We start from the raw sequence: 26,787 nt of genomic DNA on the forward strand, positions 1-26,787 counted from the left end.
TTGCAAATTGATTAAGTAAAACATTTTTTGGTGTATTTTATATTTTATCGTTGCATCTTGTGTTATATTATTTTATAAATACTATAAGTTAACTATATACTATTTTGGCATTTAATTCATGACATTTTAGTTGTGACTTATGGATAAATTATTTTGTTCTTCCCCTTGATGATGTCACAAAATGGCGACCACCATGCGCCTGTGCAATGGCCTTTTTCTACGCACTTTGTAGCTGTGTCTTGTTGATGGAAATTTCCGTTCATAATAGTTTCTCAATTATAAGTCATATATTCATTCGTTTTAGAAAAATGTTCATTTAGGTGAATACTGCGTCATTGCTAAACGGAATTATAGAATTGTTGCAGCAAATATCGAACTGTCAAGAGCATTGTGCTTGTTTTTCACTGGAGTTCTTTCCCTTGTGCTATTTTTGAAGTTGATCAACTTTTGAAGTTATTATTTTTCGTTGATATGGAGTTCCACGGTGGTGGGTCTGGTGGGGTCGTGGTCAGTGGCAGTAATGTACCTGCATTTCTTACGAAACTTTGGACTCTTATTGAGGATCCGGACACCGATCCTCTGATATGCTGGAGCCCAGTGAGTTAACTAGTTTGCTAGCTACTAATGCTATCTAACCTGCTAGCTAACTAGCTGCTGGACATCTAAGTAAATTAACATAGACTTGGTTCGCTTTATAGACAGTTTGTCAACCAAGATGGTTTCACATTTCATATGTGATGTTAGCGGGGCATCACTTATATCTAGTTAACGTTAGTTATATGATCAAACATACAGTGTACTAACGTTAACTAGATTTATCTAGCGTTAGCTAACGTCCTAACCAGATTATACGAGTAACGAACTCTGAGTCCTAAAGATGTAGCTAGGTTAGCTATCCAGCTAACTAACTAGACAATTTAGCTAATTTGGTAAAACGTGAAGGTGATACATTTATTCGTCTGCAATTAATCAGCGAAAAAAAGCTAGGCCAAGGGCCGGGGAAGCTTCGTGGCGGAAGGTTTTGTTAGTCCACGCGTCAGCTGTTCCTGGGTGTCAATTATCATTAGTTAACTATGTTAGTTAGCTGCAGACAGGTGGCTTGCTAACATAGCTAACTACTTCATTTGGTTAACTGTGAGTGTAGACAGTATGTAGCTGTCTGTGTCCAAAAAGCCATGCAAAAAAAGTAATTGAAACTAGCTAACGTTAGCTACAGCATTGTAACGAGAAAAGGGGGTGTGTGAAAAGGGGTGTGTGGCTGTATAAACAATTTGACAGCTTTTTCTCTTTGCTAGCCGCAATGTTGGAATTCTCAGTAGCCAATAAGTTGATGTTACTCTAAATTGTACAAATAACGCCGTGTCATTATCATGTCTAAAAACAAATATTATAATTTGTTCACAAATCAATTTTTTTTGTCACATGCTTCATAAACCACAGCTGTAGACAAACAGTGAAATACTTTCAGCCTCTTCCCAACAATGAATAGAAAAAAGATTAATAACACGAGGAATAAATACACAATGAGTAACGATAACTTGGTACCAGTATCGAGTCGATGTGCAGGGGTACGAGGTAATTGAGGTAGATATGCATGTACAGTGCATTCCGAAAGTATTCAGATCCCTTGACTTTTTCCACATTTTGTTATGTTGAAGCCTTAATCTAAAATGTATTTAAATTGCCCCCCCCCCCTCCTCCTCAATATACACACAACACCCCATAATGACAAAGAAAAAGAAAGGTTAGAAATGTGCCAGTTTAAAAAATAATTGGAAATATCAAATTTACATAAATATTCAGACCCTTTACTCAGTACTTTGTTGAAGCACCTTTGGCAGTGATTACAGCCTCGAGTCTTCTTGGGTATGATGCTACAAGCTTGACACGTCTATATTTTGGGAGCTTGTCCCATTCTCTGCCAATCCTCTCAAGCTCTGTCAGGTTGGATGGGGAGTGTTGCTGCACAACTATTTTCAGGTCTCTCCAGAGATTTTTGATTGGGTTCGAGTCGGTGCGCTGGCTGGGCAACTCAAGAGCATTCAGTCTTGTCCCGAATCCACTCCAGTGTTGTCTTGGCTGTGTGCTTAGGGTCAGTGTCCTGTTGCAAGGTGAACCTTCGCCCCAGTCTGAGGTTCTGAGCACTCTGGAGCATGTTTTCATCAAGGATCTCTCTGCATGTTGCTCAGTTCCTCTTTCCCTCGATCCTGACAAGTCTCCCAGTCCCTGCTGCTGAAAAACATCCCCACAGCATGATGCTGCTACCACCATGCTTCACCATAGAGATGGTGCTAGGTTTTTTCCAGACGTGACGCTTGGCATTCAAGCCAAAGAGTTCAATCTTGGTTTCATCAGACACGAGTGTCTTGTTTCTCATGGTCTGAGAGTCTTTAGGTGCCTTTTGGTTAAACTCCAAGCAGACTGTCATGTGCCTTTTACTGACTAGTGGCATCCGTCTGGCCACTCCACCAAAAAGGCCTGATTGGTGGAGTACTGCAGAGATGGGAGAACCTTCCAGAAGGACAACCATCTCCATAGAGGAACTCTGGAGCTCTGTCAGAGTGACCGTCAGGTTTTTGGTCACCTCCCTGACCAAGGCACTTCTCTCCCGATTGCTCAGTTTGACCCGGGCAGCCAGCTCTAGGAAGAGAGTCTTGGTGGTTCCAAACTTCTGCCATTTTAAGAATGATGGAGGCCACTGTGTTCTTGGGGATCTTCAATGGTGCAGACATTTTTGATTACCCTTCCCCAGATCTGTGATTTGACACAATCCTGTCTCTGCGCTTTACAGACATTACCATTGACATCATGGCTTGGTTTTTGCTCTGACATTCACTGTCAACTGTTGGACCTTATATAGACGGGTGTTTGCCTTTCCAAATCATGTCCAATCAATTGAATTTACCACAGGTGGACTCCAATCAAGTTGTGGAAACGTCTCAAGGATGATCAATGGAAACAGGATGCACCTGAGCTCAATTTCGAGTCTCATAGCAAAGGGTCTGAATACTTATGTAAATACACTATTTCTGTTTTTTATTTAGAATACATTTGCAAAAATTTCTAAACCTATTTTTGCTTTGTCATTATGGGCTGTTGTGTATAGATTGAGGAAACAAATCAATTTAATCAATTTTAGGATACGGCTGTAATGTAACAAAATGGGGGGGAAAGTTAATGGGGTCTGAATACTTTCCGAAGGCACTGTAGGTAGGGATTAAGTGACTTGGCAACACGATAGACAATTAACCGTTGAAGCAGCATATGTGATGTATCAAAGGAGGGTGTGTCATGCACCGGATAGGTGCTGTGAAATGTGTAGTTTTGTGGAACAAATTTGGATTAAGTGCCTTGCTCAAGGGCACATCGATAGATGTAAAAAAAAAATTTTTACCTTATTGGTTACTGGCCCAACGCTCAAACAGCTAGGCTACCTGCCGATTTCTTATTTTATTAAATGTCAAATGATGTTGCTGACTAATAAGGAATTATCTGGCCTCTACCTTTTACACTCATTGACCCTGAGGGTGAAAGCATAGACAGTCATAATTATGTTTTCTCTAACTACTGGGTAGGAGACAATCCTGTATGTGTTGATACGCTGTCTATCCAAGGGCCTCCTCTGTTTATGGACTCTGGTCCAAGCAGTGGACTTCTATCTGTGCATCCATTTCCCCGAAAGTGAATAAATAGCAAAATAACTGACAAACATTCAGACGAAACACTTCTATTGCGCTTTGGCGCTGGACCTGTTTCCACTATTCATTGCACAGGAATTGCTTCACAATGGGGAAGTTGTAGGAGGTTTTGTGTGTGAACTAACCCCAGAATATTGAGAGTATGTAAAAGCAAATCTACTAATTAGGACATTTCTTAACTGATTTGATGAAGTATTTAGGATGCACTGCCATTAGTGGTCGGAGTCATTGTTTTCTCTTTAGCCTGCATAATCAGTAAGTTCTTGCGTCATGATCCAACTTGTCCATTGCCTTAGACTTCACACCATTCTCTACCTTCCATAATCAGTGTAAGTAGAGCCTTTATCAGACCCAAAGTTGTGAATTAGTTTAGCTTTGTCGTAGGCCAGCCAAAGCAGCTTAACTTGATTCTTACTTCAGTACATTTTTATTTTGCCAGGGAGTCATGTTGAGACCAATGTCTCTTTTACAAATGAGCCGTGGTTAAAATTATAGGCCTAGCCAAGGTAAACTGGGGTTGTGCACTATTTATTTAAAGGGATACAGTAGATAAAGGTCTTTATGCCAAAATTCTGAAGTATTCCTGTAACTTTTACTCTTCTTTCTCTTCCTTTACAGAATGGCAACAGCTTCCATGTGTTTGATCAGGGCCAATTCTCCAAGGAGGTGCTTCCCAAGTATTTCAAACACAATAACATGACCAGCTTTGTACGCCAGCTCAATATGTGTGAGTTGTCATTCATGTATTTAACATGTTAGGCAGGGCAATGCCATGGAATTAAAACGTGCAGTTAATCATGTGTGCTACATTATATGCAATATCGTTTAGATGAGAAGCGCCTGTATAGTTTGAATTGCTATCCTTATTTTGTTTGTCTATATACTATGGTATTTACGGTATGACACATGAAGTAGTAATTGCCACATCCCACACAAGGCTAAAGTAAGTATAGTGTAAACAGAAAAGTAGCAAATCTTATGTTGAAGAGAGATTCTACTAATGTAAATCCACATTTATACTTTTACATTTGCCTCCAGCATCTACACTGATTGGTTCTGGGTGTTTTGGTAGATTCGACCTAATTATTTGCTTATATTATAATGAGCCTTTAAACCAGCGGTGCCAAACTAATTTTGCCCCAGGGGCTGCATTCGGTCTTCAACGAGGTCCGGAGGGCCGCACCAAAAATTGGTTATTTTTCCTTGCAGTCGAAGTTGGGGGGGGGGGGGTCCTCTATCCGTAATTCTTTTAATTTCCGATGCTCCCTAACTGTCTAGTGATTTATTAACAAGCTGGACAGTCAAACTATATGACTATAGGTCCATTATCCTTACTCCACAGTTTCCATAAGGTTTTAGTAATTTTGATGTATATTGAGTTTGTTTTTACTCAAACTTCCCACGGGCCGGATTAGACCCCTTCTCGGGCGGTATCCGGCCCGCTGGCCCCTGCTATAATTAGACTCAACGGAGGACCTTATTTAATAGAGGCTATTTATCAGAAGTTGAGGTAGATGTTAACATGTATTTCTTATACTGTGAAAGCCTTGTGCTTTTTGTTTGTGTCTTTAAGCAATAAGGCACGGGGGGTGTGGTATATGGCCAATATACCACTGCTAAGGGCTGTTCTTATACTTGACGCAACGCGGAGTGCCTGGATACAGCACTTAGCCGTGATATATTTGCCCTATACCACACTCCCTTGTGCCTTATTGCTATTATAAACTGGTTACCAACGTAACTAGAGCAGTAAAAATAAATGTTTTGTCATGCCTGTGGTATACAGTCTGATATATCACGGCTTTCAGCCAATCAGCATTCAGGGCTCGAACCTCCCAATTTATAATTGGTTATATAATCCACTTACATGTTATTTATTAAGACTGAGAAGACATGGAGGAGGAAAATATAATTGCATGCAGTGACCTAGAAACCAGGCACATTTTACAAACGATAAATACAGGCTAGGTAATTGCCACGTATCTAGAAATTGAATGGTAGTGCCATAGTCAACTGTAAGTTGTTGTTGTTTTAACTTTCTACAGACGGCTTCCGCAAAGTAGTCCACATTGAGCAGGGCGGTCTGGTGAAGCCTGAGAAGGATGACATGGAATTCCAGCATCCCTACTTCATCCGCGGACAGGAGCCTCTGCTTGAAAATATCAAACGGAAAGTTACCAATGTAAGTGCAAAACGATGAGATGGCATCATGTGATATGTGTCTTGAATCACCTATCAAACCTTTCTTCATACTAGGCTTGACATAGCCTAGACTGTATTACCAAGATATATAAAATGTATAGTCAGGCTCCTCAGATAGACAGCATGTGCTCCAAGTGCTTGGCCTGCTCTTCTGCTCTCCTCCCAGGCCAGATTGAGCTGATCTCGGGGCCTCTGTGGAGCCAGACAGCTGAGGATGGGAGGATTAGAGAAGGCAGGCCAGGGAGATGGTAATCTGATGTTGCCTGACACAGCCACTTTCTACTCTGCTCAGTCTGTTGATTTACAGCCGCTTCCATCTGCACCTTGATATAGTCTGCCTCGGGCCAACTGATCAGTTCAAGCTAAAAACTGATAACCAAATCATACTCTTTTCATTGTGTTTCCATTGTCTATCCCTCAGGGTTCCAGTCGGGGCCAAGGCCTACACTGAAGGCTCGTTTTTATCTCTTTCCCTCCTCACTTTAATACTTTTCTTTTGCTTTAGCAGTTTTCTTTGCTTTAACCATTTCATCATGTTCTCTCTCCCTTTCAGGTGTCCAATGTTAAACATGAAGACCTCAAGATGAGCTCAGACGATGTCTCGAAAATCCTGACCAACGTGCAGAACATAAAAGGCAAGCAGGAGACCATAGACTCCCAAATCATCGCCATGAAGCAGTAAGTGAAACGTTGAGAGGTATATTCTGATTCAATCTCATGAATATTAGACGGTCGACTCAGCTTAACTAATGTATTGACGGGAACCAAATCAAACAGAATGTCTGACTAACCATAGTACAAAGTACAAACCTCCAAGTGCACAACTCCACATAGATGCAAGATTAAAAAACAGTTTCAGAATTGACTGCCCCTTGAATGAGCCAAAAACGCTCTTCACCAGCTTACCCTTTAACTTCCACACAATTAGATATCCCCCCCCCCCCACCCCCCTTGCTGCCGTGTTGCTATATTAGCAAGTATGCATACTGTGTGTCCCTGTAGTGCTGCAGTAGCCTACCATGCTGCATTAAGGCGGTGTAAGCCAGTTTATTTAAAGCTGATGATTAGGCTGCATGAGGCAGGATTCCGAAAGGCCTGTCATAGGCTGAAGTACTGTGTGTGTATATACACACTACATTACAAAAAGTATGTGGACACCTGCTCATTCAACATCTCATTCCAAAATCATGGGCATTAATGTGGAGTTGGTCCCCCCCCCCCCCTCTTGCTGCTATAACAGCCCCCACTCTTCTGGGAAGGCTTTCCACTAGATGTTGGAACATTGCTGCGGGGACTTGCCATTCAGCCACAAGAGCATTAGTAAAGTTGGGCACTGATGTTGGCCGATTAGGCCTGGCTCGTAGTCGGCGTTCCAGTTCATCCCAAAGTTGTTCAATTGGGTTGAGGTCAGGGCTCTGTGCAGGCCAGTCAAGTTAATCCATACCTATCTCTACAAACCATTTCTGTATGGATCTCGCTTTGTGCATTGTCATGCTGAAACAGTAAAGGTCTTTCCTCAAACTGTTGCCACAAAGTTGGAAGCACAGAATCGTCTATAATGTCATTGTATGCTGTAGCGTTAAGATTTCCCTTCACTGGAACTAAGGTACCTAGCCCGAACCATGAAAAACAGCCCCAGACCATTATTCCTAAACTTTACAGTTGCTACTATGCATTCGGGTAGGTAACGTTCTCCTGGCATCAAACCAGATTCGTCCATCGGACTGTCAGATGGTAAAGCATGATTCATCACTCAAGCGAATGCGTTTCCACTGCTCAAGAGTCCAATGGCTGCGTGATTTACACCACTCCAGCTGACGCTTGGCATTGCACATGGTGATCTTAGGCTTGTGTGCGGCTGCTCCCCCATGGAAACCCATTTCATGAAGCTCCCGAAGAACAGTTCTTGTGCTGACGTTGCTTCCAGATGCAGGTTGGAACTCGGTGGTGAGTGTTGCAACGAGGACAGGCAATTTTTATGCGCTAAGCGGTCCCGTTCTGTGAGCTTGTGTGGCCTACCGCTTCACGGCTGAGCTGTTGTTGCTCCTAAACGTTTCCACTTGACAATAACAGCACTTAGTTAACCAGGGCAGCTCTAGCAGGGCAGAAATTTGATGAACTGACTTGCATCTGATAGTGCCAACTTGAAAGTCATTGAGCTCTTCAGTAAGGCCATTCTACTGCCAATGTTTGTCTATGGAGATTGCATGGCTATGTCCTCAATTTTCTGCTGTAATAGCCGAATCCACTAATTTGAAGGGGTGTCCACATACTTTTGTGTATGTGGGAGATATGCTGGCACCTGACTATGTCCGTGTGCTGTTTAAATCTACAGAGCTATCATAAATGATAGATTTCACACATTTTTCACCAGCTTTAAACAATGATTAATGGATTATGTCTATTGATATACATTCTTATGGTGGTAGAACTGCAGCTGTGGAGAGTTGGACCTGGTCTGTCTCCATGTGTTGATCCAGTGTCCAGGTTTGGTTGGAATTAGGGTCAGGGTTTGTTTTGTGACCTTTTTCTGGATGACTTGATCAGACTAAGTTCCATGTTTTGTAGCAGTAATGATGTGGATACTGACATAACTCAGCCTGGTTAGTTATTGGTTATAATGTCTTCATCAGATGTGGTTTCAAAGTTGATAGTTCCCATTTTGTAGCAGTTATGTGGGATAACCCATCGGGTTGTGTCAGTGTGCCCCACTCTGGGACAATATAATTGTGGCTCATCTTTCAGGACACTTGGTTGCCATTCTAAAAGCATGAGGTTCTTCTCATGCAGCTGGGTTGATGTGGGTATGCTGTTCACCATCTGCCTGTAGCCCGTCAGGGTGCATGTCAGAACCCACATCATTATTACAATCCTTCCTACACGCGCACACAGGCACGCTTGGATTCTCCAGCTGGACCTCACCCTTGGACTCTTCATTGCCACCGAGGGCTTTCTCTCCTGTCCCCAACAGGTTAATAAACCAGACTTTTTCTGCATGGTACCATGATGCAATACGCACAGCAGATTTTATTGTGACCTCATTCATCGTGTCCATCGGCACGGCATGACAGTCTTTCTCCATGTCTCTCACCATGTCTTAGAATAGATGGGATTATTTACCTTGTTTTATCTAATCTGTTTTATCCAATTTGCCTATTTTATTAAGATATGTTACTCAAGAATGATGGCTGTCCATCACCCGAGGTGGGTGGCTCTCACGCTTTCTTAGGAAAAAAAAAACTGGATTGTTCTCTATTACCACATTCCACCTCACCTCTGACCCTCGAACAAATCTGACGCGCCAAAAAGTAATGGGTATGTTTCCAATTATCTGATCCCGTTCACATGTCAAATAATCCCTCAGTATTGGTCAGAGTGGTGTTCTGGGTTGGGGCCTATGGTGAGGATTCCACACCTGACCCTATAAATCCCTGTTTGTCTGCCCCACAGGGAGGTCAGCACAGATGGTGGGCTTTTACAGGGCAGAGTGGGTTTACAAGGCAACAGAGACCACTGATAAAGGACCTCTTTTCCACACTGGAAGTATGGAGGCCCTGTAGCTCTCTGATGGCACCCCAGTACTCGCATCCTTTAACCCTGGTTTAGTCGCTGTTTTAATATCACATCAGTGTGTTGGAGGTTCTTAAGGTTACCGTGCGTTACTCTGTAACAATGCCAGGATGTAAGGCCTAAGCTTTGATTATCAGCAAATTTTCATTTTGTCCTCGAAGCTAGGCCTAATGTTTGTTTGTTTGTTTATTTATTTGGGGGGGTCTAGAATAGTTTAATTTGCAGAATCTGAGAGTAGCCTTAATAAAGACATATGACTAAAATGCTAAACAAACTCTGAAATATTTAAAATGTGTATTCTGTTTATTGTGGCAGCACCATTTCACCAGGTCAAATTCTTGGTACATGTTGATGTACTTTGCAAATAAAGATTTTGATTCTTAATTATTTTGATGGAGCCAGAAGACTCAATCTGACATATTTCACCAAGGTATTGTCTAGCCTGGTTCTAGCCTGGTTCTAGCACTGTTTACTCTGTTTGATAACTCCAGTGGGACTGAGACCATAGGAGATTGCAGAACAGCACGAATAGATGTGGGACTGGGCTAGGTGTTGTCTGAGTCCAGGGCATGTCATTTAATGTGAGCCATGTGTATGGATGAATCGGGCCCATGAGCACACCTACAAAGTATCTGAACCAGAGTCTGAGGAGCCAGGCTTTAAGAGCCAGGTGGAGGGGCAGGGTCTTTATAGACTGCACTAAATAAGCTGAATAAACACAGCGCGCTAAGATCTTTCAATAGCCATTAACTTAACAAAATAAACTGCCTCAACTATTCCTCAAATCCTTACCAGTGCAGTAAAACATCTGCTGTGCCTTGATAGGCGTTCCACAGTATGGGTGGGTCTTAAAGATTAGAGCCTAAGCCCTTGCCCCCCCCCCCCCCCCCCCCCCCCCATCTTGGCTACATGTCCTGTGGAGATTTAGGTCCGTTAGGGATGACTTGCTGTTCTGAGATTTTTACTTTTTGATTTATTTCAAATATGCTTTGCAACGGGTTATTAGGCTATTCAACTTTGATGTAGGAAACAACATCACAATGTCAAGGACTGCTGTCATTATAGCAAGCATCCATGACATACCCTAAGAGGATGTCATGGGTTTGGGAATGGAAGGGAAATGTACTGTCCCTGTATTCCATTTAAAGTTCAATAGATTTGTTATGTGTGGTTTATTTATCTGTAAACGAGTATACCCTTTTGTCTTTCCAGTGAGAATGAAACTCTTTGGAGAGAGGTGGCCAGCCTCCGACAGAAACACGTCCAGCAGCAGAAAGTCGTTAACAAGGTAAAAGATAGTTGCGTTACCTGCCACTTCTCTGACCACCCAGAACAAGTAGGCTCTTCTATGCTATGTTAACATAGTAGTTCATGTGATAACTCTTGGAATGACGTTCACTACGGAAATAAGGATTTATTTATTTCATCTCATAAAACATGGGACCAACACTTGTTATGTTTTATATTTTTGTTTAGTGTAAATCAACAAATATTTTCCTGTTAAGTAGAGCTGGGACCATAAACAGAACATTATCAACACAGACCATACCAACCAATCATCGAGGCCATTTTATTGATATCGGAAATCACAATAAGTAGCCTGTACTAGAGACGTGTGATAGTAACAAATTAAGTTCATGTTTTAAGTAACCCTATATTTCTGTTATTTTGGTGCTATCACTCTGTTATTAGTACGCCTGCCCAGTAGTCTGACTAGATGGACCTGGCCTGAGTGTGATGGAACTATGTACTCTGGTGAAGTAAACGTTGTTAAACTGCAACCTAGTAGTTGTGTCATTTTGAGTTAACATTGATAGCAGAGGATGGCTAATAACTGCAATGTGCCATCTCGCTTCGACGAGAAGAGGTCGTATGAAAGTTAGAAAAATTAACTTGGAATCTGGACAGGTTACTAATCTGGATGAGAGAAAGCAAGCACTTGCAGTGGTATCGCTTGAGGGAAGAGTGAGACAGACAGCACTGGAAATATCGGTGGAGGATTTGAACAAGGATGACGGTATGAGAACTTTGATCAAGGCACTGGATTCTGTGTTTGCAATGACGGACTACGTAATTGATTTCGAATGGACTACATAATTTATTTTGTACTTGCTCAGTAGGTTGCGCAAGTTCAACATGGTTCTCCCGGATGACGTGTTAGCTTTCAAGTTGCTATATTCTGCCTGTCTGGATGGTAGTGAGAAACAGTTGTCTTTGCTAGATTCTCCCTGTCTGGATAGTAGTGAGAAACAGTTGTCTTTGACTGCTTGTACTGTGCTGACTTGCGTCATTCAAGTCAGCACTAAAAATGATTTTTGGTCAGAAGACATCTGTCACGCCAATAACTGATGGAATGCAAGTCAGTGACGCGGAATATTACACTGAGCAGCAGAGAAAAGGCATTAAACGTTCTCAAGACAACCAGACGAGTGCGCCATCGCCCGCCACAAATCCACTGGACAGGTATGGAAGGAGATCAAAATGTGGTATTTGTCAAAGCACTTACCATTGGGTTAAAGACTGTCCTTATAAAAATGAACAAGTTAAACTAACAGGAAACGTGAACACAGATGGAGCAGTGTAACATTACACTGTTTTCAAATGAATCTGCTTCTGATACTGAGATCTTTATAGTTGAATCCTTAGGATCTGTTGTTATTGATACTGTATGTACACACAGTGTGTGGTGCAAAATGTCTTCATAGTTATGTCAGTGAACTAAATATGAAGTACAAAATATGATTGACGCAACAGAGCTTTCATATTTGGAGATGGGGGAGTTGTCCATTCTACCAAGAGTCACGATACCAGCAAAAATTGGTCAGACTAAGTGTCACATTGTACCAGAGGTGGTCCCTGCAGATATCCCCTTTCTATTAAGCAAAGCTTCCTTCAAGAAGGCAGGGGCTGTACTAGACATAGAAAATGACAAGCCAGTGATGTTTAAACAACCAGTGAACCTTGAACTTACTCCCTCAGGCCACTATTGCGTAAACATTTTAGACAAATACATCGCAGGGAGTCCGTGTAAGAATGAGATTCTGACGGACATGGAGCACATGGCGATTCTGACGGACACGGAGCACATGGCCACAGAAGAAAAACAAAGTATTGTTAACTTCACAAACAGTTTGGACATGCTACAGTTGACAGACTTCAGAAGTTACTCAGCAGTTTTGGGAATAATGATGATGATGAGAGTACTTCCATTCTATGGCAGATAGTTAACAGTTGTGAGACATGCCAGAAATACAGCAAACTTAAGCCCAGACCAGCTGTTGGTTTGCCACTGGCTTCCAAGTACAATGAAACAGTGGCTGTAGATCTACATGAGTTGGGACCAAGTGTGTGGAACCTTCACATAATCAACCACTTCACACGCTTCAGCGCTGGAAGCGTTGTGAATACAAAGAAACCCAGTGAAATCTTCAAGCACTTCATTAAGTCCTGGATAAGTGTGCATGGCCCACCCCAGAAATTGTACAGTGACAATGGAGAATTCAATAATAATGAAATAAGGTAAATGGCTGAGAAATTCAACATGGAAGTAAATAGGTGTGACTGGGAAACCGCCCTAGATTGGGCTTTGATGGCCATAAACTCAGTGCACAATGTTCATAGTTACAGCCCATACCAACTAGTGTTCGGACAGAACCCTAATCTTCCCTCTGTACTGGTTGACAAGCTACCACCACTAGAAGGGACCAGTGTGAGTGCATGTATGGGACAGCACCTTTTTAGAACTACATGCAGTGACCAAAAGCATTCACTGAAGCAGTGTGTTCAGAGAGAATTCACAGGGCTCTGCGTCAACTGCTTCGATCCACAGATAAGAAGTACGAGACTGGAAACAAAGTGTACTACAAACGAGTTGACTGTCGAGTGGAAAGGACCGGGGGTAGTCATTGGCCAAGATGGTGTGGTGATATTTGTGAGGCACGGAGGCACCAGTGTCCTGGTGCATCACTCACGATTGCTGTTGCTGAGAATCCGCCTCCTACTGAAAATGACAACGACACATTAACAGACATAAACCTACCAGATGTTGCATCCAATGATATGGAAACTGACACAGGAAATGGAGCAGAGACCTTCAACCATGATACAGGTAATACTGTTGAGGGTTCAAATGAGGAAAACGTTCAACAGTTACATGGTTGTTCCAATCTAAAAACTGGACAAACTGTTGGACAAGCAGGGAAATCCAAAGGAAAACACCGGAACTGGTACAACTTGCAGTACTCAACCAGCTACACTTTCTGGTACAACAGGGTCAGCTGACCTGTCACTTGTAGATCATCTCAGAATTGAACCAATGGAAAATCGAGAAAAGTAGAATGACATTCAAAATGATGATGTACTTGAAACAAAGGACGTGTCATTTGACTCAGCTAAACTAGATGAACTCAGTAATTGGAGGAAAAATGTAGTGTTTGTGGAAGTCAGACATTGGCCAAAAATGTGTCTCAACAAGGTGGGCTTGTACCCTCAAAGAATCCTTGACTTGAATAGTGCCAAAACCATGTCTAGAGGCTAGAGGTTTTGAAAAGCTGGCTGCTAAAGGACTCCCAAAAGACTCACTGACATGCGTCTCAGAATCACTCAGATTGCTGCTGACGATGATCTGCCAGAATAAATGGAAACTTCATTCCACAGACATCAAATCTGCAGTTTTGCAGGGAACAGAGCTGTCAAGGGACATTCACATCTAACTTCCGCCTAAAGCTTAGCGCGGAGGAACACTGTGGAAACGAAAAGGTGTGTGTATGTGTGGCCTGGCAGATGAATCACTTTACTGGTACAACAAAGTCAAGGCAACAATGCTGAGTACAGGTGGAAAAATGTCACAAGTGGATCCTGCAGTCTTCTATTGGCTTGATCAAGACTGCAATGTGACTGAAGTATTTGCCTGTCATGCTGATGACTTCATCTGGGGTGGCTCACAGACCTTTGCTACAACTGTGATTCCACACCTCAAAGCTGTTTTCTAGGGCGGCCGTGAGGATCATCATAGTTTTTGTTATGTTGGCATAGAGTTTATTACAGTTGACTAAACTATACTGATGCAACAGGAAAGTTATATCAAGAATCTTCACATGGATACTTCAAGAGCCGTACAAAGGAATTCCCCTCTCTGTGGAATTGAAGCTGATCAATTGAGGTCAAAGAGAGGTCAAATTCTATGGATTACTAGACAGAGTAGATCTCATGTAATGTTTGACTGCAACTTGGCAACCATCCATGAGGCAAACAAAGTTGTTCGTAAACTGAAATCACAACAAGTGACTGAAGTTTCAGCATGTTGGAAAAGATGACTCTGAAACTAGTTATCTTTAGTGATGCTTCCCTAGGGAACCTTACAGATGGAGGCACACATGGTGGACATCTAATCGTGTTAATGGGTGAAGGAGGAAGATTCTCACCTATCTGTTAGCAGTCAAAACGGATCAGAAGGGTTGTCCGAAGCACACTTGCTGGAAAAACCCTTGTTCTTGCATAGATGACTATGCCATCTTTTTGACAACTTTGTTCTCAACTGTAGTTTGTCACTTCCAACTACCTACTCTACCTAGTTGATGCTGTCAAGTCAACCAAGTCTGTCACGGAGAAAAGACTTCGTCTTGAGATTAGCACCATCAATTAACTAATTCAAACACAGAGAATCAAACAGATTCTGTGGTCGGACACAAAGGAACAGCTTGCTGGCTGTCTGACTGACTGAACAGGGAGCAGCCGGTCTTGTGCTCCTAAAGGCTCTCAGTAATGGAAAGTGGCAGCTTGAGTAATACAAATAAAAACTGTCATACACAACACATTTGTAATGGGGAACTTAAATAATACTTGGGACATTTAATTATTTTGTAAAAATGTTTGACTTTAAAGAAAAGTAGGAGATTGTTAGGTTAATGTTTTAAGTATCCCTATATTTCTGTTATTATGGCGCTATCACTCTGTTATTAGTACGCCTGCCCAGTAGTCTGACTGAAGATGGACCTGGCCTGAGTGTGATGGAACTATGTACTTTGGTAATACGGTGAAGTAAACTGGAAACTAGTCGTTGTCATTTTGAGTTAACAACCATATTCCAAGGTGATGGTAGTACTATGGGTACAGTAATATACACAAGTAGGCTAATCAGTGCACATTCATGTTATAAACCTAGCATTCTATTTATCATTATTGTGATAATCCAGTAAATGTATTGTGAAATGTTTTTTTTGGCCGTATCACCCTGTTCAACTGCTTACTGTGCTAATGTCTTCCCCCAGCTCATCCAGTTCCTAGTGACCCTGGTGCAGTCCAACAGAGTCCTGGGGATGAAGAGAAAGATGCAAGTCATTTAACATAGCAACCTCTCATTCACTCAAATAGTGGTCAGTTCTTAGAATAACAACCTCTCATTCTCTCATAGTGGTCCGTTTTTATAATAGCAACCTCTCCTTCACTCAAATAGTGGTCCGTTTTTTTAGAATAGCAACCTCTCATTCACTCAAATAGTGGTCCGTTTTTAGAATAGCAACCTCTCTTTCACTCAAATAGTGGTCCGTTTTTAGAATAGCAACCTCTCATTCACTCAAATAGTGGTCCGTTTTTAGAATAGCAACCTCTCATTCACTCAAATAGTGGTCCGTTTTTAGAATAGCAACCTCTCATTCACTCAAATAGTGGTCTGTTTTTTTATAGATTGTTTGTCTGACTCTTGTCTGGTCTCTATGGTACTACAGTCCCCTGATGCTGAACGACAGCAGCTCCGCCCACTCCATGCCAAAGTACAGCAGGCAGTACTCTCTGGAACACCTTCAGGCCTCGCTGCAGGCATCGTCCTCTATCTCTGTGAGTTCACCTTCTGGAACCTAGCCTAGATTGGCACCTTCCGGTGGTAGAAATGGAACAGGCCTGCACTCTTGAAATACTGTAGTAATATCAGATAGGAAGCACTCTTTTTGTATTGTGAGTTTGGGGGGGGGGGTCAGTCTGATTTGAATTCACAGTAATATATTTAGGCCGAATTATGCTATTGATACAGCTGTACTTTACAATTTGAGGGATTTGTAAGGCATGTTTTGATGTAGGCTAGGGAAGTAAGTTACCCAGAATTGTGACGCTCCCCAGGAAAGATGACCAACTCATATCTCAGACATGAGAATGTAGCTACTGTAAGTCTCACTTTTTTAAGGCTCTTAACCAGCCAGAGGTAATGCATTCCGAGAGGTGTGGTTGCTGGAGCACCACTAAGGTGTAATGTTATTTAAGCCTGTGTTACATAACTGATCTTGTTAGGATTTCAGGGCAGATTTAGTATTCTTGTGAACGTGTGTCCTACTCCCAGCCCTCGGGCTCCCCATTCACCAGTACAGGTCTCTTCACGGCGGAGTCGTCACTTAACAACGGCCCCATAATCTCAGATGTCACTGACCTGGCTCAGGCCAGCCATGTGGAGGTCACCAATGAGTGGATGGAGGAAAGGTTAGTGACTGTTAAAATTCAAGAACAACTCCTGACCCTATACCAAAAATACACTAATTAAAAAAAGTCAATTTGTCTTCCTGTCTTCAGCACGAGCCCATTGGTCCACATAAAGGAGGAGCCATCCAGTCACATGTTGGAGGAGGTGTGTCCTGCTGAGGTTGTGATTGGGGGGGCAGGGGTACAGGTTGACACGCCTCTGTCCCCCATCAACTTCATCAACTCCATCCTGCAGGAGAGCAATGAGCCTAATGCGGCCCCTGCCCCCACGACCCCTACGGAGCAGAAGTGTCTCAGCCTCGCCTGTCTAGACAAGTGAGTAATCCCCAGATTATGTCACCGTGACCAGGTTCCACTGCCAGTCTGTCCCTCAGACCCTCCTACCTAACACCTAGCAACAGATTACCACAACGAGCCTAGTTCTCTACCCTAAAAAGTTATATATTTTTTGTTCACTTCTTGTTTATCAAATTTGCTCAACACACTGCGGCAACAGCAAGTGATAGGAACGCCACCCAGAGCTTTTAACCGTTGGTCGTCGCGGGGTGTGTCCATCGCTTATGATCCACTTGCATCACACTTGCCTTTCATTACCTTTTATATTCAGTTGTCCCATGCCAGTCGACGTCTGCAGCCAGCCTAATGCCCTAGGTTTCTCCCCACGCGCCACCATCTCTGTGTGTATCACGTCACATTGCATCAGGAGGATGTGCTAGTGACGCAAAGCAGCTCTCCACTGATAAATAGGTCAGCTGTTAGCGCTTTATGCTAGTTTAATAAGCACCGTCGTTCCACAAGCTCTACATAAACAAACCCACTGGCTTGTCCCGAGTGTTGCTAAGTATACACGTCAAAGACTTAGCTAATTCTTTCAAACCAAACATGGATTATTTGTCATTTTAGACACGGTTGTGTTTATTTGTTGCATTTCATCTTGGCTTTTTAGTTGTAGGAACCTGGCTGTTGCTACTAACGGTACATAATAAGCTGCTCAATGTTTAATCAAACTAATGCATACTATATATCTTAATCTATTCATCTATCTTTATGTAGATAAGTTTACGATATATTAGCGATGCTGTTCATCTCTCACCCAAGCATCCTCATTCTTTTTTTACCTCTTTTTTTTGGGGGGGGGGGGGGTTGTCTGTCAATGACTTGTACAGTTTCTGTGTCACTGTTGAGATGAAAGTGTTTGTTTTATTGAAATCGTACTCTGATAAAATACATGGATCCTAGACTGTCCGTACATTTTTTTTTTTTTTTTTTTTTTTACAGGATTCCTTTTTAAACCAGCTGTGAATTCTGTTCCTGTGCCCCCAATGCCCATTCTCATTTTCAGCCAATGAGAAGCCGAGTAGCCTATGTAATCCCCATCCCTGGGCTTTAGTCAACCTATGGGGTGCAGTGTAGTAGTCTGCTCTCCTCTTTCCAGCTGTTGTTCTTTTATCTTTTCAGTTCTACACAGAAGTCAGAGGTCTCCCGCCTCTTCCCCTGCCCCTCCTCGTCTCTACACCTCAGACCTATCCCAGGGTTAGCATTTCAGTTGGCCCACAAACCCTGTTGTGTTGTCATCTCCCAGAATGTTTGATTGGCGCTGCTGTACCTGGCATTGCCACCAGCAACAAGCCCAGAAAACGAACGGTCAAGCCTGTGTGGTCTGTAGTAAGAGAAATAAACAAAGTGATTTGTGTATCTATTGAGCAAATATATTGAATCATTATTGAGGCTTGTATCATTTCTAATAGTTTACCATATCCCTGGATGTTACAACCTTTTCTCTGGATCTACAAGCAGATAGTGCTTCTCAGTATTTGGCACCAACTGAGAATGTCATTGTTGATTATTAACAATGTTTTGAACACACATGGGCTTGAAAAAACAGCTGATTTAGCATGGTTTGTCCAAATGTTAATCTAACTGCATACCGCTCAACCCCATAGGCTACCTTCCATTTAGGTCAAACGGCAATCATTCTGTGAGTGGGTTTTAATGTGACAGGCCCAGTGAACTATAGGCAAACCATTCCACTTTCTGAGCATCAGGTTCACAACTCAGTGATTGCGTGGCCCACTCATTGCTTTTCCAATGGCTTCTGCAGCTCAAATGAAACGAGTTGTTGGTTGATTTGACTCCATTCGTTTTAAGCAGCTAATTTGCTTTAATGCGTGTGGTTAGTCAGGGAGATGTTCCAAGATGAATATGAACCATGTTGATTTCTCTTTTTGGTGTAGGAGTGAGCTGAGTGACCATTTGGACTGCATCGACAATGGCCTGGAAAACCTCCAGACTATCCTGAATGCACAGTCCATCAATTTTGAGTCATCACCCTTCTTTGAAGTAAGTTTTGCCTTTTTCTTAGCCTAATCCCGGATCTGTTTGTGGGACCAGATCGACATCGGGCTACTATATTCTGTCCCAACAACAGTATGCTGAGGCGTTTCTTATGTGGAACACTGACCGGTCAGATTAGAGATTTGTCGCTGCTGGGCATTTCTAGGTGTGTTTTGAAGGGACGGTGGCTTTGTGAAGGATGATGCTAGGTGGTCAACCTGGTGTGAGTGAGGACAATGACTAGATGAAACCAACAAGAGTTAGTTATGGTTCATGTCTATTTTCTAATTCCTCCGGTGTCTTGTTTTTGTTAATCTGCTTCATCTGAACCCCAGGGGATAATAACGTTTTCTACCCACTACTTGTCTTTCAGTTCTTCAGTTCTTCCCTGCCTGGCTCTGAATTCGACCTGGAGAGCCTTGACAGTGTAAGTTAGACAGAATCAAAATCACAATTTATTCGCCAAATACATTTGCATGTACAGGAATTTGACTCTGTGAAATGGTGCTGCGACAATGAACAGAATATACAGAGACGATATACAGACAGAGTTTACACAATCCACATTATGTACACAATGAACACCAAGCTAAAATCTACAGACAACACTATAAGCTGTATTATGAGTTGCGCATACAGATGTATACACAGTGTACAAAACATTATGAACACCTGCTCTTTCAATGACAGTCTGACCAGGTGAAAGCTATGATCCCTTATTGATGTCACTTCAATCAGTGTAGATGAAGGGGAGGAGACGGGTTGAAGATGGATTTTTAAGCCTTGAGACAACTGAGACATGGAGTGTGTATGTGTGCTATTCAGAGGGTGAATGGGCAAGACAAATTACGTGCCTTTGAACGGGGTATGGTAGTAGGTGCCAGGCGTACTGATTTGTGTTAAGAATTGCAACGCTGCTGGGTTTTTCACGCTCAACAGCTTCCTGTGTGTATCAAGAATGGTCCACCACCCAAAAGACTTCCAGCCATCTTGACACAAATTTAAGCTGTTCTGAGGGAAAAACAGCTCGATATTAGCAAGGTTCTTAATATTTTGACTCTGTGTAAAAAAGTTTCAGTCCAAGGCAAAGGGCAGGATAGCTTGGTGTTCATTGTGTACATACAGTCTGGATTGGGGAAATTCTGAGTGGAAAGAGCAATGTGCAGTTCCTTGAATTTTTTTATTTAACTTTTATTTAACTAGACAAGTCAGTTGAGAACAAATTCTTATTTACAATGAAGGGTTACCCCGGCCAAACCCTGGGCCAATTGTGCGCCGCCCTATGGGACTCCCGATCACAGCCGGTTGTGATGCAGCCCGGGATCGAACCAGGGTCTGTAGTGACACCTCTAGCACTGAGATGCAGTGCCTTAGACCGCTGCGCCACTCAGGATGCATAGTCAGTGGATGAATAGTAAACTGTAGTCCATGAATGAGAAGATCACTGTGGCCCGGTTGGTAAGGGCCACGGCACAAGGGAAGAACCTGTTCAGGTGGTGGGAGGTTTTGGTTGTGATTGACCTGAGGGTGTGGAAGAGGTATGGATATAGACCCTCTGCCTTGGCTGGGCAAGATGATTGTGTCTTTAGCTGTTTACTGCTTTTGTTTTGTTCATGAAATAAGTTAGTCTCACTGTGGCCCCCGTTGTTCTAGATCCAGGACTTGCTTTCATCGGATCCACCTAAAGGGGCTGAGAGAAGTGACAACTACACCGGTAAGAACTCCTAATATACTATATATCACGCTGAATATCCATTTCATTTTTATGTGACATTTGATGGGAGTGACCGTGTGCTGCTACTGCTAGTACCACCGCTGCTAGTACCGCCGCTGCCACTTCTACTGCTACTGCTATTACCGCAGCTGTTAGTACCGCCGCTGCCACTTCTACTGCTACTGCTATTACCGCAGCTGTTAGTACCGCCGCTGCCACTTCTACTGCTACTGCTATTACCGCAGCTGTTAGTACCGCCGCTGCCACTTCTACTGCTACTGCTATTACCGCAGCTGTTAGTACCGCCGCTGCCACTTCTACTGCTACTGCTAGTACCACCGCTGCTAGTACCGCCGCTGCCACTTCTACTGCTACTGCTATTACCGCAGCTGTTAGTACCGCCGCTGCCACTTCTACTGCTACTGCTAGTACCGCCGCTGTTAGTACCGCTACTGCTACTGCTAGTACCGCCGCTGCTAGTACCGCCGCTGCCACTTCTACTGCTGCTGCTAGTACCGCCGCTGCCACTTCTGCTGCTAGTACCGCCGCTGCTAGTACCGCCGCTGCCACTTCTACTGCTGCTGCTAGTACCGCCGCTGCCACTTCTGCTGCTAGTACCGCCGCTGCTAGTACCGCCGCTGCCACTTCTATTGCTGCTGCTAGTACCGCCGCTGCCACTTCTACTGCTGCTGCTAGTACCGCCGCTGTCACTACTGCTGCTGTTAGTACCGCCGCTGCCACTTCTGCTGCTGCTAGTACCGCCGCTGCCACTTCTACTGCTAGTACCGTCGCTGCTAGTACTGCCACTTCTACTGCTACTGCTAGTACCGCCGCTGTTAGTACCGCCACTTCTACTGCTGCTGCTAGTACCGCCGCTGTTAGTACCGCCGCTGCCACTGCTACTGCTAGTACCGCCGCTGCCACTACTACTGCTAGTACCACCGCTGTTAGTACCGCCGCTGCCACTTCTACTGCTGCTGCTAGTACCACCGCTGTTAGTACCGCCGCTGCCACTTCTACTGCTGCTGCTAGTACCGCCGCTGCCACTGCTACTGCTAGTACCGCCGCTGTTAGTACCGCCGCTGCCACTTCTACTGCTAGTACCGCCGCTGCTAGTACCGCCACTGCTACTGCTAGTACCGCCGCTGCCACTACTACTGCTACTGCTAGTACCGCCGCTGTTAGTACCGCCGCTGCCACTGCTACTGCTAGTACCGCCGCTGCTAGTACCGCCGCTGCCACTTCTACTGCTAGTACCGCCGCTGCTAGTACCGCCACTGCTACTGCTAGTACCGCCGCTGCCACTACTACTGCTAGTACCGCCGCTGTTAGTACCGCCGCTGCCACTACTACTGCTACTGCTAGTACCGCCGCTGCTAGTACCGCCGCTGCCACTTCTACTGCTAGTACCGCCGCTGCTAGTACCGCCGCTGCCACTTCTACTGCTGCTGCTAGTACCGCCGCTGCTAGTACCGGCGCTGCTAGTACCGCCACTTCTACTGCTGCTGCTAGTACCGCCGCTGCTAGTACCGCCACTTCTACTGCTACTGCTAGTACCGCCGCTGCTAGTACCGCCACTTCTACTGCTGCTGCTAGTACCGCCGCTGTTAGTACTGCCACTGCTACTGCTAGTACCGCCGCTGCCACTACTACTGCTAGTACCACCGCTGTTAGTACCGCCGCTGCCACTTCTACTGCTGCTGCTAGTACCGCCGCTGCTAGTACCGCCGCTGTTAGTACCGCCGCTGCCACTTCTACTGCTAGTACCGCCGCTGCTAGTACCGCCACTGCTACTGCTAGTACCGCCGCTGCCACTACTACTGCTACTGCTAGTACCGCCGCTGTTAGTACCGCCGCTGCCACTACTACTGCTACTGCTAGTACCGCCGCTGCTAGTACCGCCGCTGCCACTTCTACTGCTAGTACCGCCGCTGCTAGTACCGCCGCTGCCACTTCTACTGCTGCTGCTAGTACCGCCGCTGCTAGTACCGGCGCTGCCACTTCTACTGCTAGTACCGCCGCTGCTAGTACCGCCGCTGCTAGTACCGCCGCTGCCACTTCTACTGCTAGTACCGCCGCTGCTAGTACCGCCGCTGCCACTTCTACTGCTACTGCCACCACCACCATGGAGTCAAATTCAACACCATTTGATCCCACCCCCATTTTAGAGTCAAAATTACTCTGGTTTCAGTTTTGTGTTTTTAATAAACTCGCATGTCATTTTAGATTTCTGTGTTTTGAACAATCAACTCAATTGGAGTACATTTCCACTTTAGTAGGTTACTACCTTTTTTAACACTGTAGGATGTTAAAGTAGTAAAGCCTAATTAGCATATTTCCCACTGCTATTTGAATGAATGAATGAATGAATGGTCAGGTTACTACCAATTACCGTGACATCTAATTCCTTATGGAATCCAGCCAGAAGGACATCCAACAAACTTTACATCCACCACAACCGGCTGTCAGTGATTGCCAGACTGAAAGGTGTAATTTTAAATGACTACCTAGAACAGGTATACTAACGGCTGCAAAAAATCCAACCACTTACAAATTGGGTTAGTTTAGAAAAATGTATATTTATCTTTGTATACCGTAAGGTCAGTAACGATCAATGTACAAAAACAAACAATAAAAAAAAAAATCAACCTGCAACAGAGCATGCTGGGAATTTGCTCCAACATCCAAAATTCTCAACTGTTCGCCAAATTTAAGTTTGTGGCAGAACAAGCAGTGCAGAGAATCATTGTACCATTTAAACCACTGTGAAATATATTTTTGATAACCAAAAATATCGTATTATCAGCTGTTTGAAGCCGAGGAAAAACCCTTCAGCTGTGAAAAACAAAACTTAAGAATGGGAAGCAGGCAAATGCGTCACGTAGAATGGAGCTACCGCTTCTCCGACTTGCTTTAAATGAGAATGGCTGATGTATAACTCACATTTCTATGTGAATTTGGTCAGATCACCCAAAAAGCAACGTACTCCGCACATACTACATAATATATATTGCGAAAATTCACACGGTTGAATCAACTCTGAAAATGTGCGGCTTAAACTTCTTGCTTTTTTCTCCAAAGAAGTGTAAAGAGGCTGTGGATACTCACCCCATGGATATCTCTCCCTGTCTCTGGTTACTCTTATGGAGTTAAACGTACTCGTCTCAATCAACTCCAGTTATCAACACTAACTCCAGCAAGCAAGAAGGGATTAAGTTAACTCCAGTAGTCAATAAAAAATAAAAAAAACTACACTTTGCTTCCAATTTGCCTTGATTTATATAATACAATGCTGAGCCATTAGATTTAATTATGCTTCTTTCCCTATGGAAAAAAGGGATGATAATCTAATGTGTTTTCATATGTTGATTAACGCAGGGAAGCAGCTTGTCCAGTACACCACCCAGCCAATGTTACTGACTGACCCATTGACCAGTGAGAACGGGGGGGCGGACCTCCCCTCTCTGCTGGAGCTGGAGGGGGACTTATATTTCAGCCAGGACCCTGAAGAGGAACCTACCATCTCACTCCTCACCTCTGACACAGAAGCACCAGACAAGCCCAAATTATCCTAAAGAAACTTTTTATGAAGGGATGTACTAGTATGTTTAATTTTATTTTGTTGTGTTCATGTGCAGATGATGACAAATCAACCTGGTTGAATCCAAATGATGGTTGTTCACTATTCTCTATGAGCTATTGAGCTTCATTCATTTCAAGGCTTAAACTTCCTAGTGAAAGAATTTTGCTTTAGAAGTTCGACTTAAATTACTGCCATGGTTTGTTCAGCGCTTGGAAGTGACTTCCTGGGTTGAATTATCTGTGGTCTTATTGGCGGGCTTTAAATAAAACTACCTAAAAGCTTAATCATTACCAGGTCTAGTTTTAAGCATTGATCACCAAGCACCTTTAACTAGTAGATGTGGAAGTATTCAGAATAATTGTTGTAACAATACAGGGCATAGATTCAGTACATTACTGTTTCTGGGGGAAAAAACACTTCATCTTTTTGTTTCTCTTTTTTCCTGGGAGGGGTATTTTCTTTTACCTATTGATATAAGGGTAGTACCTTAACATTATAAAGTGTTTTAAGTCTTTGTACTGCACCATTATCTTGATTTATTCACATTAGATGCAGAAAGTGTTTTCTTTGACATGTTTTCATTGCATAATTCATAATGGAGTGCTGTTGGTACTTCAGCACCTTTATAGTAATTGAAGTTTTTAATGCTAGAATCCTTTAGTTGCTACATCTAAGCATTCTAGAAGAATATAATTTATAAAAGCCTCATGAGCTTAGTTCAACTGTCGTTCCCCATCAGAACCCAAAATTAACATCTTGTTTTGTTTGTAAACAATGTATACTGAACCAAAATATAAATGCAACAATTTAAAAGATTTTATTGGTTACAGTTCATATAAGGGAGTCATTCAATTGAAATTAATTAGGCCTTAATCTAAGGATTTCACATGACTGGGCAAGGGTGCAGCCATGAATGGGCCTTGTAGGGTGTAGAGGCCCACCAGAATAAGTTTTCCCCCAGAAAAGGTCTTTATTACAGACAGAAATACTCCTCAGTTTCATCAGCTGTCTGGGGGACTGGTCTCAGACTAGATGCCAGACGTGGAGGTCCTGGGCTGGCCTGGTTACACGTGGTCTGCTTTTGTGAGGCCGGTTGGACGTACTGCCAAATTCTCTAAAATTACTTTGGAGGCGGCTTATGGTACAGAAAGTTGTGACAAAACTGCCCATTTTAAAGTGGAATTTTGTCACCAGCACAAGTTGGACATGTATAATGTTCATGCTGTTTAATCAGATTCTTGATATTCAACACCTGTCAGGTGGATGGAATATCTTGGCAATGGAGAAATACAGGGATGTAAACATTTGTGCAGAAAATTTGAGAAAAATAAGCTTTTTGTTTGTATGGAACATTTAATCTCATGAAACATGGGACCAAGTCTTTACATATTGTGTTTATATTGTTGTTCAGTGTAAATGTAAACAAACACTATATAGCCTTAACACGGTTGGGCTGTGTTTCGGAGGACGCGCGGCTCTCGACTCCCGAGTCCGTACGGGAGTCACAGCGATGAGACAAGACTAACTACCAATTGGATACCGCGAAATTGGGAGAATTTTTTTTATTGGGATTTCATGGATGGTCAGTCCTTGCATCTTCAGCTCTAGGAAGTTGAGGTTACATTTCTCTAGGCCCATACCTCAGCTTTTTACCAATACAGAATCCTGGGGGGGGGCTTTATTGTTTCGATTAAGGGCTCTAGCTTTAAAGTGTGGCCAGTTTATTAGGTACATCATCTAGTACCTGGGTCGGACCACGCGAGCCCCAACAGCACACCTGATTCAACTTGTCAACTATCCATCAAGTCCTCTGTGTTGAATCATGTGAGATTCTCTGGAGCAAACGTGTACTGTTGGTGGTACTGGAGTTGGAGAACACTGTTCTAGTGCAGGGAATCAGCAGTGTAGTTGTAGGGCAAATACCAAAACGGGGGGGGGTCAGGAATGAGTTTGTGAACCCTGTTTTAGTTGATAACCCTTTTGTTCACATCAAGTATTCATGTCTTGAAATCAAATCCATCGAATTATGACTGGCCTTTTATGCAATTTGTACAGACTGCTTTTAGGACGCTTTCTGTCTATGACAAGAGACGGACATAATATCCCCGAGGTAATTATTTGCGAGCCAGCATATCCCATTATGAGTATTGCTTTTTGGAAAATAGTTGCATTTAAAGCAGGATGACATGTATGTCCTCCCTCAATCTCTACTCAATCCT

At 43.3% G+C, this 26,787-nt stretch overlaps 1 protein-coding gene across 1 annotated transcript; it reads left to right on the forward strand.

The window, feature by feature from the left end:
• The first annotated feature begins 198 nt into the window (after positions 1-198).
• LOC120022274 (heat shock factor protein 1-like) lies at positions 199-25,091 on the forward strand. Its single transcript, XM_038966176.1, has 13 exons — positions 199-597; positions 4,317-4,425; positions 5,744-5,880; positions 6,454-6,578; positions 10,683-10,758; positions 15,740-15,801; positions 16,196-16,304; positions 16,801-16,937; positions 17,028-17,252; positions 19,172-19,277; positions 19,645-19,698; positions 20,925-20,985; positions 24,364-25,091. Exons 1-13 carry the CDS (start codon positions 472-474, stop codon positions 24,558-24,560), a joined length of 1,524 nt encoding a protein of 507 aa, XP_038822104.1. The 5' UTR covers positions 199-471; the 3' UTR covers positions 24,561-25,091.
• The last annotated feature ends 1,696 nt before the right edge of the window (positions 25,092-26,787 follow it).

Source organism: Salvelinus namaycush, chromosome 27, assembly GCF_016432855.1.
Source record: "Salvelinus namaycush isolate Seneca chromosome 27, SaNama_1.0, whole genome shotgun sequence".
Classification (NCBI taxonomy): Eukaryota; Metazoa; Chordata; class Actinopteri; order Salmoniformes; family Salmonidae; genus Salvelinus; species Salvelinus namaycush.

Excerpts from the sequence above, each read along its gene's own strand:
- LOC120022274 (XM_038966176.1), top strand. The coding sequence starts at position 472 with ATGGAGTTCCACGGTGGTGGGTCTGGTGGGGTCGTGGTCAGTGGCAGT. Across the intron at positions 5,881-6,453 it reads TCAAACGGAAAGTTACCAAT|GTGTCCAATGTTAAACATGA; the intron begins GTAAGTGCAAAA and ends TCTCCCTTTCAG. Across the intron at positions 16,938-17,027 it reads AATGAGTGGATGGAGGAAAG|CACGAGCCCATTGGTCCACA; the intron begins GTTAGTGACTGT and ends TCCTGTCTTCAG.